The 18,357-nt window shown below is 49.4% G+C and overlaps 1 protein-coding gene across 1 annotated transcript; it reads right to left on the bottom strand.

Annotated features, from left to right (window-relative positions):
- Positions 1 to 6,267: 6,267 nt before the first annotated feature.
- Positions 6,268 to 17,231, bottom strand: SPRY4 (sprouty RTK signaling antagonist 4). Its single transcript, XM_065849232.2, has 2 exons — positions 17,053 to 17,231; positions 6,268 to 7,234 (listed from the first exon to the last, which is right to left on the bottom strand). Exon 2 carries the CDS (start codon positions 7,186 to 7,188, stop codon positions 6,289 to 6,291), a length of 900 nt encoding a protein of 299 aa, XP_065705304.1. The 5' UTR covers positions 7,189 to 7,234; positions 17,053 to 17,231; the 3' UTR covers positions 6,268 to 6,288.
- Positions 17,232 to 18,357: the final 1,126 nt, after the last annotated feature.

The raw sequence follows: 18,357 nt of genomic DNA, 5'->3' as shown, positions 1-18,357 counted from the left end.
CCGTCTCCTTATGCCCCTGCAAAGGAAGCGTTTGCTCTGTGTGGGAGCGCAGGTGCCCTCGGAAGGGTCGCGGTCATTCTGGGCTCTTTGAGCAGATCACTGCAGTTTTACGGTGCTCGGCGGGGGTCGGAGGGGGCAGCCTGCGGATTCGCTGCCTCACACAGGAGGTTGTTATCGTTAGGAAGTAGAACAGCATGCGAAGGCAATTCATCTTTATCCCGGCCATTTGTCTGCTGCTCACAAAAGGCCACACTTCATCTATGGGTGCTGTGTGCTGGTCTGTGGATCCTCAGCTGGGACGTGGGGCTCTCCCTCCTGGCACAGCTGCCCTTGTGCCCGTTCACACACTGCTGGTGCCTAACCCCAGTAATAGGAATTATTTACTATTGGGAAAGAGGCTCCGCGGGAGGTGGTACCTGTGTGGGAGCAGCAGGGCCGCCCCGTGCCGCAGCCAGGCCCCCCGTGCTGTGCTTGCCCCAGCATCACACCTGGAAATCTGAGAAACGAGAGAAAAGCCCGTGTATCAGCAGCATGGACGCCCACTGCAGCCTTTTCCTGGATCCTGTCCTGTCTGTTGTTGCCCTTGCTCTTGCAGAGGCATCGCCATGGAGGAATGCATCCTGCCCCCTCAAAACACCACCTGCCAGTGAAGGAGAAGCCCCGTCTCCAGGGCTTCGGTTACGTTTTGCTGTGAAGCTGTGTCTATTGCCACGTTTGTCTATATGAATTCCAAAGAAGAAACAGAAATGCAGACTTGCTTTTTAAACTGAGTCTTAGATTCTTCTTCTCAGTGCCTTGAATTGTTTAAGGACTGAGACTTCTGGGTGAGGACTGAGCAGAACCGACCAAGACTTGGGCGCAACTTGTGCCTGATGTCGCATGTTTGCTGTCCCTGTCCTCTCCTCCCGCTGCTGGCAGTGCCGACAGATCTCCCATCTCACCAAGAGTGGTTTTTAAACCTTTGGAAAAATCTCAGCATGTTTATTAAGTACACATTTTAGCAAAATAGCTTTAAAGGAAATGTCAAAATCTGCCTTTTCTCTCATTTCTCTCATTCCCTCCCTCAGAATTGATGCATTGCTTAATGGGTGTTTTGGACGCTTTGATGCACTAGAAATTCGCTTTCTGGTCTGACCTCCAAGAGCTGTGGTTGCTTTGGACCTGACAGTGAACGGAGAAGTTTGTTGTTGTTTCAGGTTTCTATCTCTCTTTGCCACTTTATAACCTGTGCTTGTGGTGTTGGACTTGGTTTCCTTCAATGATCAGTTATTGAAAAATGATTTTTAAAAAGATGATAATTCTGACTGAAAATATACTATTTATACTAGTCAAGTTAACAAGAGTGCTCTGGTTTGCTTCCAGCAGAGAGACGTGAATGCCGAGTTGATATTTTTAGAGCTTTATGTGCAAGACATCAGCCAATGTTGCCAAACTCAGATTTAAATTTGTACATCCTGGCTCAGTCTGTTTGGTTAAAAACCCCACCACCAGCATAACAAATTCAGTAGCTTTTCTGTATTGCAATTGTTTCGGCATCAGATGTCACGACTTGTACAGTGTAGCTATTGTCTCTTTATCTGATCCAGTGACTAACTCAGCGTTATTGTTTCCATACCATTTCAGGGCAGGTAAGGCACTCGGGTTATCTTTGCGGATGGCACAACACGTGGCTTGTCTTCTAATGAGTCACAGCCCGAGCTCCATAGTGCGTGCAAATAAAGAGCAGGAATGGTGACAAATAACCTGGATACTTTATTTTTAGCAGTTTAATGTGGTGCTGGTGACACCGCGGCAGCAGCCGAAGCCGGTGGCAGGCGCGGTGCTGTGTGCCCGTGGATGGGAGCCGTGGGTGCTCTGAATCCATCGCAGGCCCTGGCCGTGCCGGTACCGGTGTCTGGGTAAATCACACGTAGGAGCAGCTCTGGCTTTTGGTCTGTGAAAACAACCAATTGTGAAGGGAGTGGTGCCCGGCTCTCTGGTGGGGCGGCTGCATTCGCATGTGTAGGACCCAGGGTGTGCTCGGTGCTCCCAGCCCGTGTCTCCCCATAAACAGGGCTGGGGTTTGCATCCCGCCCCACATTGCCCTCCCCGGGGGTCTGGGTGACGGTTGTAGCTGCGGAGAGCTAATGTTGATGCCCACTTATTGTTCTGTTAACATTTGGATGAGCACAAGAGGAGGCGTTGGAAGGACAGAGCCTGTTCCTCTGATCTCCATCCCTGCCCCGTGGTCCGTCTGTCCCCACTCTTGTTGGGGGGGCTGTGGTGTTCAAACAGACCCCATCTCTGGCTGCTTGGTGTATGGAAAACATGGGATTTGCTCCTAGGAATGAGATGAGTGACAGTAGGGAGTGAGTCTGAAATGCGGAGGGAGGTTCTGTAGGATGTGCCTGTCGGCAAAATCCCTCTATGTGGAGGGAACCGCCCGCTTTGGTGTAGGGTTTTGGTGTCATGGTGGTGGGATATTTAAATGATGCACACCCTGATGAGCCAGGCCATGGGGCAGCACAACCCAGCACCGCCTGGGGTTCCTCGGCCGGGATAAAACGGGGTCTGTGATTCCCTTTGGGGTGAGGGGTGTCTGCACCCACGCACCAGTGTCCTGGGGCCAGCGCTGGCTGTGTCACCAGTTACCCCGGCTCCACGATTGCTCCTGGCGTGCGCAATATCAAATAACCAAGTCTGGGCTACTCTCTACTTGTATTTTTAGAACATTGCTTGGGAATTTTTTGTTCTTAAAAACCACAACAGCCATTTATATATTTAACAATATATATTTTTATATATATATATATAATTTCTAGATCAGTACATTCATCAGTACTTGTTTCTCTTCACAAACAGAAGAACTCTTACAATAGTAGACTTTCTAAAATAAATACTATTAAAATAGAGCTTCAAAATAAATATTCTATACAAAGAAAAACCTTCTGTGGTAACTTCTCGGGGTGTGTATGTGGTGGGGTGGCAACAGGAGAAGGGGGAAGCCTTTCTCAGGGTGTCCGAGCGAGGGAGGAGGAGGAACACCCAGTGCTGTGACGGGGCGAGGGCTCATCCGGGTGGGAAAGCCGGCGCCCGGGGAGCAACGGGGTGAATTTAGTCACTACTCCCTGTACCCCGTGGGCGCTGGGACAGAGGGAGCGGTGAGGGATTATTTGGCTGGTGATGCCGCTCTGCTCTTGGTGAGCTCCAGCTGGGGACACGAGGTGGCATCGCCAGCGTGCCGCTAAGTCACCCCCTCTTGCTCTCCAAGCCTTTGCTTGTGTGTGTGGGCAGAGGCCAAAGCCCGGCAATGAGCGTGCGACAGCAATTAGCAGTTTGGGGCGGTAAAGCCAAAGTGCTCTGCCACCCTTGTCCTCAGAGGCGCTCTGTGGTGGCTCAGTGCCAGGGGAACCTGTCCTCAGCACCCCTCTTGCCTCCGTGGTCCCACCGCACTGACACGAACACGGCCAGAGAGCAAGTGCCGTGCCCGAGATTTGTGCTAATTAGCAGCTGTTCATCAGTTTGCAGGAGGGGACACGACCTGCAGGGAGGACGAGCAGAGCTGCTGCCATCCTGCCCTCGCTGGGGCTGAGGTGACAAGGCACGGTGCCCGTGGTACATCGCAGGGGTGGCAGGAGACCCACGTACCTTAAAAGGGGATGGGGGAACGGAGGTGTTGGGGTAGGGGAACAAAGACATCAGTGACCGGAGCCGTCCCCTCCGCCAGCCCCGCAGCGCAGTGCCGCGGCTGAGCCCCCGTTTCGGGGGACCCTGAGCCTCTCTGAGCGCTTCCCAAGGGGCTCGGCAGCTCCTGGCCGAGCCGTGGCCGGTGGAGCGGGGCCTGGTGCCGCGCCGGGGGCTGAGGAGGAGAGGGAGGGTGGCTCTGCTACATTTACCACTGCTCTAACACATCCACTAACGCTTCACGGCCTTCCAGCTTGGGAGTGGCTTACACCATAGCAGGACTTATATATTAAAAGAAACCAACAGAGCAATAGTTTACAAGTATGTACAATGAAAGGAAACCCAGAGGGGAGTGCTGGGTGTATATACATAAGTGTCGATTGGCACGGTGGCGACCACTCCAGCGGTGTGTTTGCTTGCAAGGACCACGTGTCTGAGCCATGGGCTTTGCTATCGCAGGTTTTCAGCTCAGATCCCCCAAGAACAGCCAAGGACAGAGGGGCAAAAAGGCAAAACCACCATAGGTGGAGGCCATTTGGACAGGTATGGTCCCAATAGAGGAGGGCAGCAGGTAGATACCTCTCCTGCTGTGTTTTCTAGCCTGTTTGCATCTTAGGAAAACAATTTGTCTTATTAAATACAAGACCTAATACATTCAAGCAACAGCTCAGCTAGTTTGGGGTTGGTTTTCCTTTTACCCTTTCCCTTCTCATTTGTGCAAGATAATATATACAGCTTTGGACCCCCAACTGCTTCCTTCTTTCTGGTGTCCCCATGCAGTCAACACAAGGATAAACTATAGGAATTGGTATCTGGTGACAGATGTAGTATCCCTTTTCCTATGATTTATCATATACAAGCTAGCAAATGTTATAAATATAGAAAGTTTGCCTTTTGTTTTTTAATTTCCCATTCAATAAATAGCTACAATTAAGCTTAACTAACCCCCAAGTCATCCAAATTAAATGAATTCTTAAAACAAAAGACACCAGAAGTGCCGTCAGTGCACTCCTGCCAACCCCCACGCAGCAACTGTATTGCAACCGAGCAAATGGGATTCCTGGAAATGCTACATGAGCTCTGCCTATTGCTTATCTAATTAGAGACGACATGTCACTGTCACTGCTGTGCATTTACTGAGGAAGTTTCCTCTAATTAAAATTAAAAAAAGTGGCTAGATCAGTTTTCTGCATGCAACAAGTACCTACCTATTTATTACAGGGTTGCATGTTTGGACAAAGAGTTTTATTTAGCACCTTGTAGCTGTTGAGGGAAAGGGGTTACTGCACCTTCGGGGATGCAGAACCGGCCCTTGGCGAGTGCACGAAGCCGATGATATTCACTTATGAAAACCATGGGCAAAGTTCTTCAATACGTTCTCTTCCCTCCCTGGCTTTCCCTGGCGTTTGTTAACACTAAAATAAACATTAAAAGTACTCCCCACGTTTAAAAAGTCACGCTTTTGTACGAAGGAGGCAAAAGTCAAACAGCAGCAATAGAGCTGGGGAATGGGCTGCACTTCAAGCAAAGGCCATTCTTCCCCAAGATTCAAAAAAGATATCTTAATATTTAATGAGCAAAGAGCTTGTTCCAGGAGAGGGGGTACTGCAGTGATATCCCTATAAAAATACACCTATGTGTGTCCTACACTTAGGTTTTTGTGACTTGTTCCAGTGCTTAAGAGGTCTGGAGAAACGAACACTGAGCATCTTCACTTTGTGGCGTCAGTTAAGATCCGCTCGGCACCGGGGGAGCAAAGGCGCCGTGGGGAAACGGGATCCCAGCAACATCCTGGAGCTGGTCTGTACTGTTGATGTAAAGTTACTATTCCATTGAGGGAAACCTGACGCTGTAGATCAGCTTCCAGCCAGAGCGGCACGATGTTGATACAACTGCCTGAACAAATCCTGCTGCTGTTCTTCCTGGGGAGGGAGCAACCCTGCCGCCACCTTGCTTTAAACAGAGGCTCCAAATCAGCGTGGCCAGGTGGGTTCAAAGCAAGCAATACGCCTAAATGTTAAGAGACCCTTAAACAAATAGACTGTATCTTTACTTCTGGTTCGAAATCTTTGAGGGACATAGAAAGCTTCTGAGAAACATGTACTTTGTGTGCAACTGGCCCTTCTAATGGGGTGGGAAAGGAGGGCAGAGGGAATTACCCCGTCACCTTGACCAGGCTGCTGGTAGCAAATCGGGATTTGGAAGGAAAGCGAAAACAAGAAGCCGACCCTCAATAAGAAGCCGACGCAGCTTTTTGCAGCTGGGAATGGTATTGCTTGTGCGGCCGTGCCTGCCAAGCGAGCAGTTAATGGTTCTTGTGGTATGCAGGCATGGTGAGCAGCCGGCCGGCCGAACCAGGAGGTTTAAAGCAGCTGTACTTCAGGATACACATAGGTTTTCAGTCTTCACTTTACATTATTAGGATTATTCCTTTGGCCCCATCTATTTAAATTCCGACCAGTTCCAGAACCCTGAAAAACCCAAAGTGCTTCAGTTTGTGGAAATAGTTGCTTCTGCTTTCTCCAAAGGCAAAAGGCTAATGTCAGAACACAGGTTATTAAAAAGAGCCAGTGCCACCCTCCCACCCCCCCCGAGCGTCCTCCCACTCCCCGTCCTCCCAAACTATCAAAAGGGCTTTTCTGGCCTGCTCGCTTTGCTCTCCGGCAGCGCTTTGCAAATGACGCTGTTTGTGTTTTTGCACCGGCAGCCGGGCCGGCTCACTCGGTCGTAGCATCTCTGGGCCAGCTTGACGCAGCCGGTGGCGGGCAGGTAGCAGAGCAAGCAGGGGAGCACCAGGGACAGGGCGCTCATGAAGGACCAGCGGGCGCAGCAGTTGGAGTGCGAGCAGGAGCAGGGGTGGTCGGCGCACGTGCCCTCGTCGTCCTCGTTGGTGCAGTGGTAGAAGACGCCCTTGACGAGACACATGCAGGTGGAGTAGTTGACCAGGTTCTGTGCTGAGCAGAGGCACCCTTGGTTGCACACCCAGCACGAGGGCAGAGTCCGGGGCAGCGCGCACTCCTTGCACTTGCATTTCCCACAGGCTTCACACAGCAGAAAGTGCTTGTCCAGTTCCTGAGACACAGGGCCCTTCAGGTCCAGGGGTTTGCAGTTAATCACCTTGGGCTGGATGCGAACCGCCCTGGGGGAGGACTGCTCCGCCACGGGCACCGGGGCCATGTGGTCCAAGAGCCTTTGGTCTGAAGATGTGCTGCTGCTGCTGCTGATGGAGCTGGGGCGCCCGCTGAAGGAAATCCAGGGGTGGGTGACATCCTGCTCGCAGTGCTGCAGGTGCTGGTTGGTCAAGACCAGTTCCTGGGGGCCTCGGGGACGCTTCTGGGCTGCCAGCTGGGAAGCGGTGGGGTTGTCAGTGTAGTCGTTCTCTATGTGAGTTGTCTTCATTTGGTCGATCGGCAGGATGGTGAGTGGGTGCTGCAGCCGCCCATAGGGGATCCGACTGTCCAGCAGGGGCTGGACCATCACAGAATTGGGGACAACGGTGATGTTGTGGGGAGCCCGGGGCTCCATGGATAAAGCAGTCTGATAAATGGTGAAAAATCTGCTCTTAAGTATCCTGGGGGAAGGAAAGGAGAAATAAAAGGGGCAGGGGAGAGAAAGAGCGCATCGTTATTGAGTCACACTGCAACCCCAGCCCAAACAGGGCTCTTGCTGAGGCTGCTTGTTGTGCAGAAGGTAAACTTGGGTCCAAGGGAGTCAGAGCACTTGCCCAGGTACAAAGTGCCTCACTCCTCCTCTGCTGCTCTGTCCCTCTCGCTAACCTTGGTCACATTGTGCCCCTCCAGCCCTGGGAGGCGTATTTACTGCGGGCTCCTGAAGTGCCCATTCATCATTTTTACTGAGGGAAAGCACATCTTAGGGTTACCGCTGTATATTCATGCATATTTTTGTCAGCAAACTGTCTGAAATGACTCACCTAAGATTTGAGGATTTTCCCCAGTTGACACCAACCCCTAAAAAAGCCTGATGCAGAATAGTGGCTCACGAGAGGGCTGGCCTGGTACAAAGATGCTTTGGAGCGCGGGGCTGAGCGCTGGTCCTGGCTAAGCCAGAGCCTGCCCGGGAGGGCGGCTGGGATCGGGGAGGACGTGTCCCGTCCCAGCGGGACACGCTGGTTTCCAAGCTCTCAGCCCTCCCACGGGAGGTGGAAGCTCTTGCTCAGCAGCCTGTCTGCTCACAAACCAGCGCGAGAAGGGATGGAACAGCTTACGGGAGAGCACGCGCGTGGGTCAGGCTCGTCTGTCCCCTCACACGGGTAATTAGGCACTCCTCTTCAAAACACTAAGTGGGCTAATATTTAGTTTAAGTGCTGTTTACTAGCTAAACCAGCTAAGCCGTCTATTGCCACAGTTTCTAATTTCATTGAAAGAGTGCAATTTATTCTGGAGTCGATCCAGAGATTCAGCAGCGGCGTAGGACAAGAAACCACAGGAAGTAACTAAACTTAAATCAAAGAACGGAAACGACTTGGTTCAAATTTAGAAAGTGCACATTGTTTTCTAGTAGATGTGCCATTTCCTCGCAGGGTGACCTTTATTCATAAATAATATAATGTTGGAGATCAGTTTAAAGAAGTGGTGGGTAAAGCTTCGGAACAAGTTGCAGGAGGGGATAAGCTTCTGGCATCAAGAAAAGAGAAACAGTGAACAGCTCAAGGCACTGCCAGTTGTTTGTGTTCAGACAAACAAATCGACCTTTTCCAAGAGCACGAGGGATTTTAATGTTACAGCAGTCTGGAAAACAGTCAGGGAAGAAACTGCACCCAAGTACAACCAAGTCACACACGGGATGTGTGTGCGAGAGAGTAAATGTACACCTATTGTGATTGTTGCAATGCAGTCCTGATGCTGTTACCCTTCACTAGTTAAAGTTCTCTGCCATGTCTTAGCCGTTCATTTGAAATTGTTTTATCTCATTATTCATAGCTCGTTGACATCCTGACTTGAAAAACAAGAGAGTTTTTAAAGCATCTATTTCTATTTACGGTATTTAAAAATAACTATGGGGCATGCGGAGGGAAAAAAAAAATCAATTTTCTTTTGTATATCAGGATTCAGTGTCATGATATAAAAAGCACTTGCTGCAAGTCAGGGTCTGGCAAAGCGGTCAGTTCTCTATGGGCTGGGCGTTAGGGCTGCAGGAAGACTCTGGTTCCACAGCTGCGGGTTTTTGAAGGAGAGGTGCAGCTGTTCCGGCTGGCGGGAGCGAGCGCGGCAGAGCTGCTGTTAGATGGGAGGCGGCTGGAGGAAATGGTGGCACGCTCGGTGATGACACAAGCCGATCTGTCCGGTCCCTCATGTCACCGGCAGCACTGCCTGTATTGCCTCGCCACTGTTCACAAACAACCTCTAGCACAGGGCTCTGTGTTCTGGCCTGAATTGATTCCCCCTTGATACCAAGTCTCCGGAGTTTGCTCCATTCATGGTAGGTTTAGACCGGGTCTGTGGTTCGTTATTTATTTTAAGGTGCACCATGTGTCGGGAGAGCCCTTTAGCCCCAAGGCAGCATCTGTGGGTGCAGAGGGGCTGACCTGCTGCTGATTGTCCCCCACCGGCAGCTCCGAGCCCGGGAGGCACCGCGAGGGCGCCCTGAATCGCCGGTGGCACCGCAGCAGCCAGAAGCTGGTGTTTAGGCTTCAGATTAACTCTGTAATCACATGGTCTGCAATGGTCCAGAACTAGTGATGATATCACACGGAAGTTAAGTCATCAAATTGATTTGGAGAAGGATCATAGCTACAGGCTCTCTTAAAACACCCAGCCCCCTGGTACACAGACAGGACCATATGCGGGCAGACCTTAGAAGATGGCTCAACCGAGATAATGTTAATGAGGATTTCAGAGTTAATTATCACAGAAAGAAGATGAACCCTGGACTAAACGCCACGCTTTGGAATAGTTAATGTTGAAAATTATTCATCATCTATTTTGATCATAATACAGTTTCAAGTTGCACTGTTTCTGCAGAGCAAGGGGAACAGGACCCTGACGTGGCGAACTCAAAGGCCCTGCAGATATTTGGGCACAGGATCTACGTGGATAAAACCTCTGGAGTGAAGACAGCCAAGCAGGACCCAGGTCTCCTAATTCCCAGATCCCTGCTCTATAGACAATGTCTCTCTTGCTGAAGATCACCTTTCGAACACCCTGGATACACCCCCACCAGTTTTTGGTGCTAGTGCTACACATGGTCCTTCAACTTCTGCCCTGCCTCCTCACCCCTGAGCAGAGGGTTTCCACAGTTAACTGCTCTCACCTTTCCAGCTGCTCTTAAGAGACAAAGATTTCTGATACCTGTGGAATTTTCCAAGGACTGTGACTGCATTGCTGCCCATGGTCTTTTCATCAGAAGCTTCAGCAGTGCAGTAAGATTGCTGGTGGCAGATCCAGGTCAGGCATCTCCAGTGCCGAAGCACAGTGAGCTGGGTGGCGTTTGTTCTGCAAGGAGGCTCTCCCCCATCGGGATCTGCCCAGGTGACAACAACGATGACATTTTATGGTGCGGTTGCTTCAGTTTTTGTGTCTCTGTGCTTCCACTGGCGTGGGCCTTGAGCACATCTTTCCCTGAGCTGTTTCTGCTTTAAGTTTTATGTCTGCATCCCATGAAAAGGCCCTGCATTCATGCACAGACCATCATCTCTCATGGCAGAGAAGAGGAATCCAGTGAAGGTCTCAGGTGAAGGACTTGAGCTGGAGCAGAACCAAGTCAAAGAGCCAGACTGCTCCCGCAGAGCCTTGCAGGCTGGGCTGTGCCTGCCTGGGAACGTGCGTGGATCCTGCTCAGCTCCCCGGAAGACCCTCAAAGGCATCAAAGCGTGACCTTTTTTGGTTGACATGTTCCCCAGAGGGACAAATGCAGCTCTGACCAGTCTGGCGCTGTTCCAGGATGACTGGAACAATACAAGCAAGTCACCTTTTCAAACACAGTTGGTTTGCAGGCAGATATAAGGATACCAGGTACTCCTGGAAACGCTCAGGAGGCAAGACATCTGCTCAGCAGCAAGAAAGCTCGTTCCCACTCCCAAAGTGGGACATCATGCCCTTCTTCAGCTTCCCTTCTTCACCTCCCCATCAGAAGCCCCCATCATGGTGCTTTTCAGCAAGGACGACATTGCCTTGAGCGGCAACACTGGTATCTCAGAAGCTGCAGCTCCTGTTCCAGCCACATGTCCCATCAACATTAGTGTTTGGGGTGACCTGGCAGAAATGAAGCCTTTAGAAAAGGCCAAGAGCTGAAGGGTGTAACCTCGGGGCTCTTGCTGTGGCTCCCAAGGCCTGTGCACCTGAGCAAGGTGGCGCTCAGGTCACCTGGGCCCTGTAGTTGCTGGTGGTGGCTCAGATGGTGAAGGGACCTAGTGCAGCATCTGGCCCGTGGAACTGGCCCCTATCTGCCTGAAGCAGCCCTGGTAGAAGCAGTGACAAACGTGAGCTGCTTTGGTTGGGGGGAAGGCAAGAAGCAGAGGCTGGGGGCTCCATCTCCCCTTCCCCCCCTTTAACCAGGGGCCCAAAGCCACCCTGGGTGACCGAGAAGGGGGCGGCCACTAAAGATGAGCTGCAAATGTCAAACCCCCAAAGAAAGAACATTCCTGCTCATAGGGCTCGTCTGCTGTGCTAAGAAGGGACTGAGGTTCGTGATGCGGGTGTTGTGAACAGATCTCTCTTTGGCAGCAGCAGTTGGGTACTGCCTGCAGATACTGAATTAATTGTTCAAACTGAACAGTTGTAATGTAACAAGATGTGTTATTGAAACAAAACTGTAGAATAAAAGAAGAATAGAAGAAGGGATAATAAAGCAGGAGATTTAAGATACTTAAGAACCGTAACTTTGCAAAAGCTACAAAACTTGATGTAGTGCCTTTGTTGTGCCCTGCGGTAATCCAGTCTGACTGCAAATCGCATTTTAATTGAGAAAAAATGCCACACAGAACTCTTGTAAACAAAATCAGCTAATATTTGATCATCAGTAATTACAGATATATTATAGCGTTAATGTGGGTGCAAATTCACTGGTTGCAGTTGTACAGGCAATTTTCTGAAAGCAGGGAACAGGAAGAAAAATTCATGAGTATGTTCTTACATTGGGACTTTTAATTCTTTAGAGGTAGGTTGGGAAATGAAGCTCTTGTCAAAGCAGAAATGTGACCAAACTCCCATGTAGAGAAAATGTCTTCCCCCGTGCCATCCAGGGACTGTATGGTGCTCACCACACATGATTTTCATGTCAAAATACACTTCCTTCCAAGGGAGCAAAATTGGATTCAAAAGTCAAGTTCACAAAAGTGCCACAGTGCTCGTTTCACCTCTTCATCAAGATATTGCCAATTCAAAATTACTATTGTACTAGATAATTACAAGTCTTAGAGTTGTAGGAAACCAACCGTTATTTTAAAGTGTTTAGGTATTATTTCAGAGCAGGAAGTTTTGTAAGATCCTTTAGTCATATGAAATGAAACCAAAAGTGATTGTATGTTTTATAGGATTTTGGACTTGCCTTCCTACATTTATGGGAAGCTACACCCTGTGAGCAATTCTGTGAGGAAGTCATAAAGCCCCCAGGAAAGCTCATTCTCATTAATACCTTCAGAACAATTCTGGAAGCAATACGGTCCTAGGATCTTTATTTTCAAAGTAGAGTTAAATAAGTTGTGTTCCAGTTGCTGAAAAACAAAATGGATCTTGACTTAAATATTTAATGAGTGCAGACATATATAATGTTTATAATTGTCTCAGTTATCTGTTAGCTAATAATTCTAAGAGTTATTTCTCCCATGTATAATAGCATTCTAGATGTGTGTGGTGACAAAAGAATAATGAGAATAAGGGACTTCCAGAATTGGGTCCTGTGTGGAAGGAATCCCACAAGTCACAGCAGTCCTGGTGCTGGGAGGCGCTGGTGCGAGTGACGCATCCCAGCGCCCCCGGTCTTGGGGAAGTGACCAGGAAAGTGTGCTGACGCTACCCGCCTGCTGTCTGCCCTGCTCCAGGAGCGAGGTATCACAGGTTTGCCCAACCCATGTCTGGGAGATGCAGAACATTTCATCGTGAGATGCTGCTGTGCAGCCATCTGAACCTGGGCTGAAATGGTGCAGAAAAGTCCCAAATATGGTGCCTGGAGTGCGTTTGCTGACAGAGAGACCACCACCATGACCACCGCCAACTCCTTCTATCACTTGTGAGCTGCAAGTACCACATCAGGGGTCACTTTACCTCCTCCTAATGAATTACGCCTTAATTACCCCTCATGAGCAGCCTGTCCCTTCCATTGTGCCTGACCAGCACTGCTGTTGGAGTAGAGCCGTTTTCCTCAGCAAACCAAGCTTGCTGCTGGGATTGCTGGTGCAAGTTTGTCCTAGGCATGTTCTGTAGTGTCACTGGTGGCCCCTTCCCTTGCATCCTATAACACTGGGGAGCTGCTGGACACGCAGTGGGTGCAGTGCTGCCCAGCGCTACAGTGGTGGTGGCCAGCATCAGGACATCTGTGATGCTTATAGTGCTGCTAGGTGGGAATGGAGAGCAATTAATGAGATGGGAAGAGCCACCTTCTGCTAGAGAAGCATTGCTAGCGGAGTAAACCAAACTGGAATTTTCAATAAGAATTTTTGATCACTGGTTTGCAAGAATTTTCCAAGTATTGAAGCATCACAAGGTTTTGTGAAGAAGGGATGGAAAGATGACCCCAGCGCGATGGGAGGCCCAGCCCGGCCAGCGCAGCGGGAGCCGTGCCCGGGGCTGCAGCGGGGCCTGAACCGCTCACCTGGAGTTCTGCTGTGGGTCAGTGATGGGGAGGGGACAGAGCAGAGACCTCCCCGTCCTGTCACCTAACACCTGGGGCTCACCTCCTCTTGGTTGCTATGACACTATATCTGTCATTAGTAACACAAATTACAGTCTCTGAAAGAGATGTGACAATCACCTCATGAAGATTAACATATGGGTAGGAATAGTCGCAGCAAAGGTACTGCAGGATTTGCCTGTTTTCTTTGCTTTATGGGACACATGACTCTCTGAAAATATAGGGCAACAGGAAGAAAACAAAAAAAGCAATAAAATCTTTACAGGTAACTCTGAACACAAATGATCATAGTTGAAAACAATACACTTTGGAGCAGTACGCTGTTAAGAGAGGCCACGTACGCCACGGCCCGTGCAAGTCAACACCATGCAGAATTGATGGCAGCCAGTGCGAGACTCCTCTGATTTACCACTGCTTCTGGAACAATCGTGACTATTGTCTCCTGCGGAGGTTTTGTTTCTGAGTCTAGAAAAGCTTATCTAGAGGGTGTAGATCGCAGCTGCATCCTGCGCTCTGGGGATGTGCACAAACCCTGGACCCACCAGCCATTTCCAGCTCCTCCCTAGAGCCATCGGGAAAAGAGGGAAACAGGCAGGACACGCACTGAAAACACAGCTGGGTTATCTGGGGTAGGAGCTCTCCTTGCCTTGCAAAGATCTCTAGGGCTCCATAGAGAACATGACCCAGGTGGGGCAGCCAGGAGGGAGCTGGACCAGGGGGACCTGCTGGCCAGGGCCGATGGACCAGAGGAGCCGCCCCAGCGGAGGAAGAGCTGATGATACAGGAACAAGTTCTGCATTGCCTTTGTTTGGAATTAAGGGCATCCTCTTGTCCAGACCTCCCGGCAGTGACAAGGGACGCGCTGCTACTGCTGGCAGTCAAAGGGTTCAATAAAACCTTTTAACTGCACTGGCACTTAAAGGAGACCTTTCAGCAAGCATATGTTTTTAATGTGTGATTAAGAATCATATATAATGTTGGAGTTCATTAAGACTGAGTTGGGCTGTCTGAATTTTGAGTCAAGCTGTAAATGCTTTTTTTTTTTTTAAAAAAAGAAACCCACCCTTTTCCATCAAGTGTGTATCAATATTAACAAAATATTGGTATTTCTCCTCCTTAGCAGCCTTCTCTATCCAAGGACAGCTGGAATTTTCTCCACGAGTAATAAGGGAAAAAACATTAGAAAGCTTATGAGGGAAACCTGCCATTTTTAAAATCAGATGCTAAATTCCTGCCAGAGTGTGGAAATTCAGAAGCTGGGAAATGAGACCTGTAGAGTTCCAAGAAGCTGTCTCTGTCCAGCTAAAGCCCGTTCTTACCGTGCGAGTGAATAAAGCGCGTTTTGGCCCACGAATGTTCAGATCTCTAGGGACTCGGATTTCTCAGTCAGGGCTTTTTATTGGGTAAGAACATTTATTTTAAGGCCAGAAAACTAAGCTCAGATGTGATCTCTTAAGTCAATGGTACTAAAGGAGAGCCACATTAGAAGCATTTTGTGTTTTCTTAAGGAAATGCATTGTATTGCATTTTAAAAGAATGAAAACCAAACAATATTTATGCAACTGGTTGCCTATAAAAAAGACCGTTTTGAGTACTCGGCTGAACTGGGGAAATTGTTTAGCAACACGATTAATGAATTTTTTGTTTCTATGATTAATATCTGGAAAACCACCAGAACTGCGAAATAATTATTGTTGTAGCATTGCAAGGGCTGTGAATTCTACTTCACTGAAGTCTGATAGCAGGATTCTTTTGGGAAGGGAGAGGATTGGTTTTCGAGATGTTGCATTTCCCAGTAAGATTTGGGAATTAGTCATGATTCCATGAAAACAGCTTTTGTTTTGCTGTTTCAGGAGCAGAACAACTTCTCCCCTGCACACACCTCATGGAGAATTTCAAAAGGACTGCAGCATTCAGAAATAGTCCTTTTAATTTTATAATACCAGTATAGGGTCCCTTCTAGCAACAGAAGACACAGTAGCCCATGGAGAATGGCACATTTATCAATGAGACATCCCCAGCAGGGTTCCAATAACTGAGAACAAACCCCCTCCTGCTATCATTCATTTTTATATGGAGAAGGGGGAAGCCAGTCATCAGGATCATTGTGATTCAGTGCACAAATTGTAGCTTTGTTCTTTAATCCAAAATAAAGAGAGGGGGGAAGCCTTAATATTGGGAGAGCAGGGTTTCTCTTTACCTCATTAAACAGCAGTTTCTGAGCCCATTTTCTGTCACACTGGACCTTTAGCGTGGTATGGAGGAAAGGGAGCAGCTGCAGAAGTTTTAAGAATCTAGAACGTGCCTTTTCTACTCTGGATAATTCAGTGGTACTTTTCCTTTTCCCTTTCTCTTCTTCACCCTTGAAAGAAAAACTTGGGGCTATAAAAGATTAAAATTAAGAAATCAGACCCTTGGTCACTTTGAGAAAAGAGAGTGAAGCCTTTTCCTCCTGCGATTAATGCTGATATTGATGTGCACTGCCGTTTCCAAGGTCTGCATTTCCTCTAAGACCTTTGTGGCTTTTCTCTGCCCCTTTCTGTTTTTGCCATTACCCTTCTGATAATGAATTTTCAGAACATGTCGTCTCTAGGCTTGTCTTTCTGCTGTGACGCCAGGACTGGTACCAGAAAAGAAAATCCTGGCTTATCTTTGCTACGCAGTTGGTAGAGAGGAGCAGCCAAGGCAGGTTTGTCCTCCATATATAATATATTTCATATACCTTTATGAAATCATTCTAGGTACACATTTGTATTACTTATCTAGCCTTTAAAATATATAATCCATCCAGATTTAAAACCGAAGCAACCAAGTGTACAGCAAGACAGGGAACAGAGCAGTGATGGAATAAGGCACTGAGGCCAAAACAAAAAGACAAGAAAAAAAAGACAGTGCATGAAATAAAATGCTAAGGAGCAAAGGTCATGCAGGAAAGATCTGACACACCAGTGGCTGATCTCTGAAGTCTCCTATTATGGAGACGGCTCAGAACTACTTGACACTAACAAGACATAGGGCTTCGGAAATGAGAGGAAATGCGTATACCCAGTTTTCATATTCCAAAGCAAAAACCATCCAATTCTTATTTGTCAGCCCAGGTGACCATACATCTATGCTCCTTTTTTGGGGAAGGAAGAAGAGATGAAGGAGAAGACATCCCATCAACAGAAAGAGGAGCCTTATTCTGCTATAAAACCCTGCAAATAAACCCGACGCAAGCACGGTGAAACCTGCCTGCCATATACGTACACCAAATGCAGATGTTGATGGAAGAACACAAAAAGAGATATAAATAAGAAACACAGGAACACAAATGCAAATTCTGCAAGAAACAGGATATTTCTTCAGAATGCAAAGTGTCCTTTAGGTCACGAAGCACCAGGCAGCTATCCACTACATATAATTATAGATAACTGCTGTTAGAAAAGTCATAGTCAGCAATATGCTTATGATTACTGATCTTTAAGGGACTAGACAAACCCATCTAGAAAAAGCGCAAGGTTTCCCCTCAGGGAACAGGCTTTATTCTTTCTACTTAAAAAATATTTAACATTTGCTGGCAAACACAGATCTCGTACTTACTTTAAATAATTCAGCTAAGACCATCTCTCCATAGGCGAGTTAATCCTAAATCCGAGCCGGACGAGGGGGGCCGGACCTGCGAAAATCCTGGCAGGAGCCGCCGGGGCTGCGGGAAGGGAGCAGGAGCGGCTGTCAGCGGCTCCGCGGTGCTGCAGCCGCCGCTGCCTGGGAAAATGGCTATTTTATGAATGGGAGGGCAGCGGCTCCTTTGGCGCATGCGCGGCCTCCCGACTCTATGAATGGGTGGACACCGGGGCGCCACCGCGCATGTGCGGCTGCCTTTTATGAATGGGGGGCTGGAGGGGAACTCACTGGGAGTTGCGGAGGACGGATATGGCTCGCGCTTTTTTTTTCTTTTTTTATGAATGGAGGGCAGGCGCAGCTGCGCATGCACCGCGCCCCCCGCCCGGCCTGGAGGTAACGGCGGCCGCCGCCGCGGGGGAGGCGGGGGCGGGGTGCTCCTGGCAGCCGGGGGGGCCCCGCCGAGCCCCCTTCTCCCCTGCGGGCTCCCGCTTTCCCTGGTCCCCCTTTTCCCCGGCTCCTCCGAGCGCGGCCGGTGGCGGAGAGCAGCTGTGCGGACGCCCTGAGCCCTCGGCGGAGCCGGTGCCCCCCCGCCCCCAGCCGCCGGAGACGCCCCCGCTCCGCGGCCCTGGGCGGCTGCATGAGGCCCCGGGACGAAGGGCGGCAGCTCGGGCAGCGCTTGTGGCCGGGGCCGGGGCTGGGGCTGGGGCTGGGGCTGGGGCTGTCCGGCAGCCGCGCTTCCCCTGGGCGGGTACGGCTGTGTGCGGCGGGGGGGACGGGGCCCCGTTAGACTGGAGGATTTGGCCGTCCTCATTTTGGGGGTGTGTGACCCTGAAGCGAGAAGACGTTAATCTGCGTGAATAATGATTTTCTTTCAGTGTTGGGCTTCATTTTCCTGTATTTAGACCTGCGGTTCGCCCCTTGCACTGCAGTATCGTCGCACACGTTCACTATGCGTTACAGCTTATGCGGTTTTCTGGCAATATCTATATGAAAATGCAAGCAAACACCATGTCATGTATGCAACGTATAGTTTTATTTTATGGCTTTTGTCTCTTGAGGCAGTAGGATAGAGCTGTGCAGGTTACATAAAATCACCAGGAGCTAGAAGATGGTCCTGATTTGTGGGAGCGAGACAGTTCATGTGCTGTCTCAGCTTTGCAGTGTTTTCCATGTTTAGGTTTTTGTAAGTCCTGTTCGGCCTCGTCCTGAGTGCTCTGCAGGCAACCCAAGGCAGGCCCTCGGGGCCAGGTTTGCAAATGATTTTTAGCAAACAACTGCTAT

This window comes from Patagioenas fasciata, chromosome 14 (assembly GCF_037038585.1).
Source record: "Patagioenas fasciata isolate bPatFas1 chromosome 14, bPatFas1.hap1, whole genome shotgun sequence".
NCBI lineage: Eukaryota > Metazoa > Chordata > Aves > Columbiformes > Columbidae > Patagioenas > Patagioenas fasciata.
The sequence above is the reverse complement of the archived record's forward strand: the minus strand, read 5'-3'. Positions and strand labels throughout refer to the sequence as shown.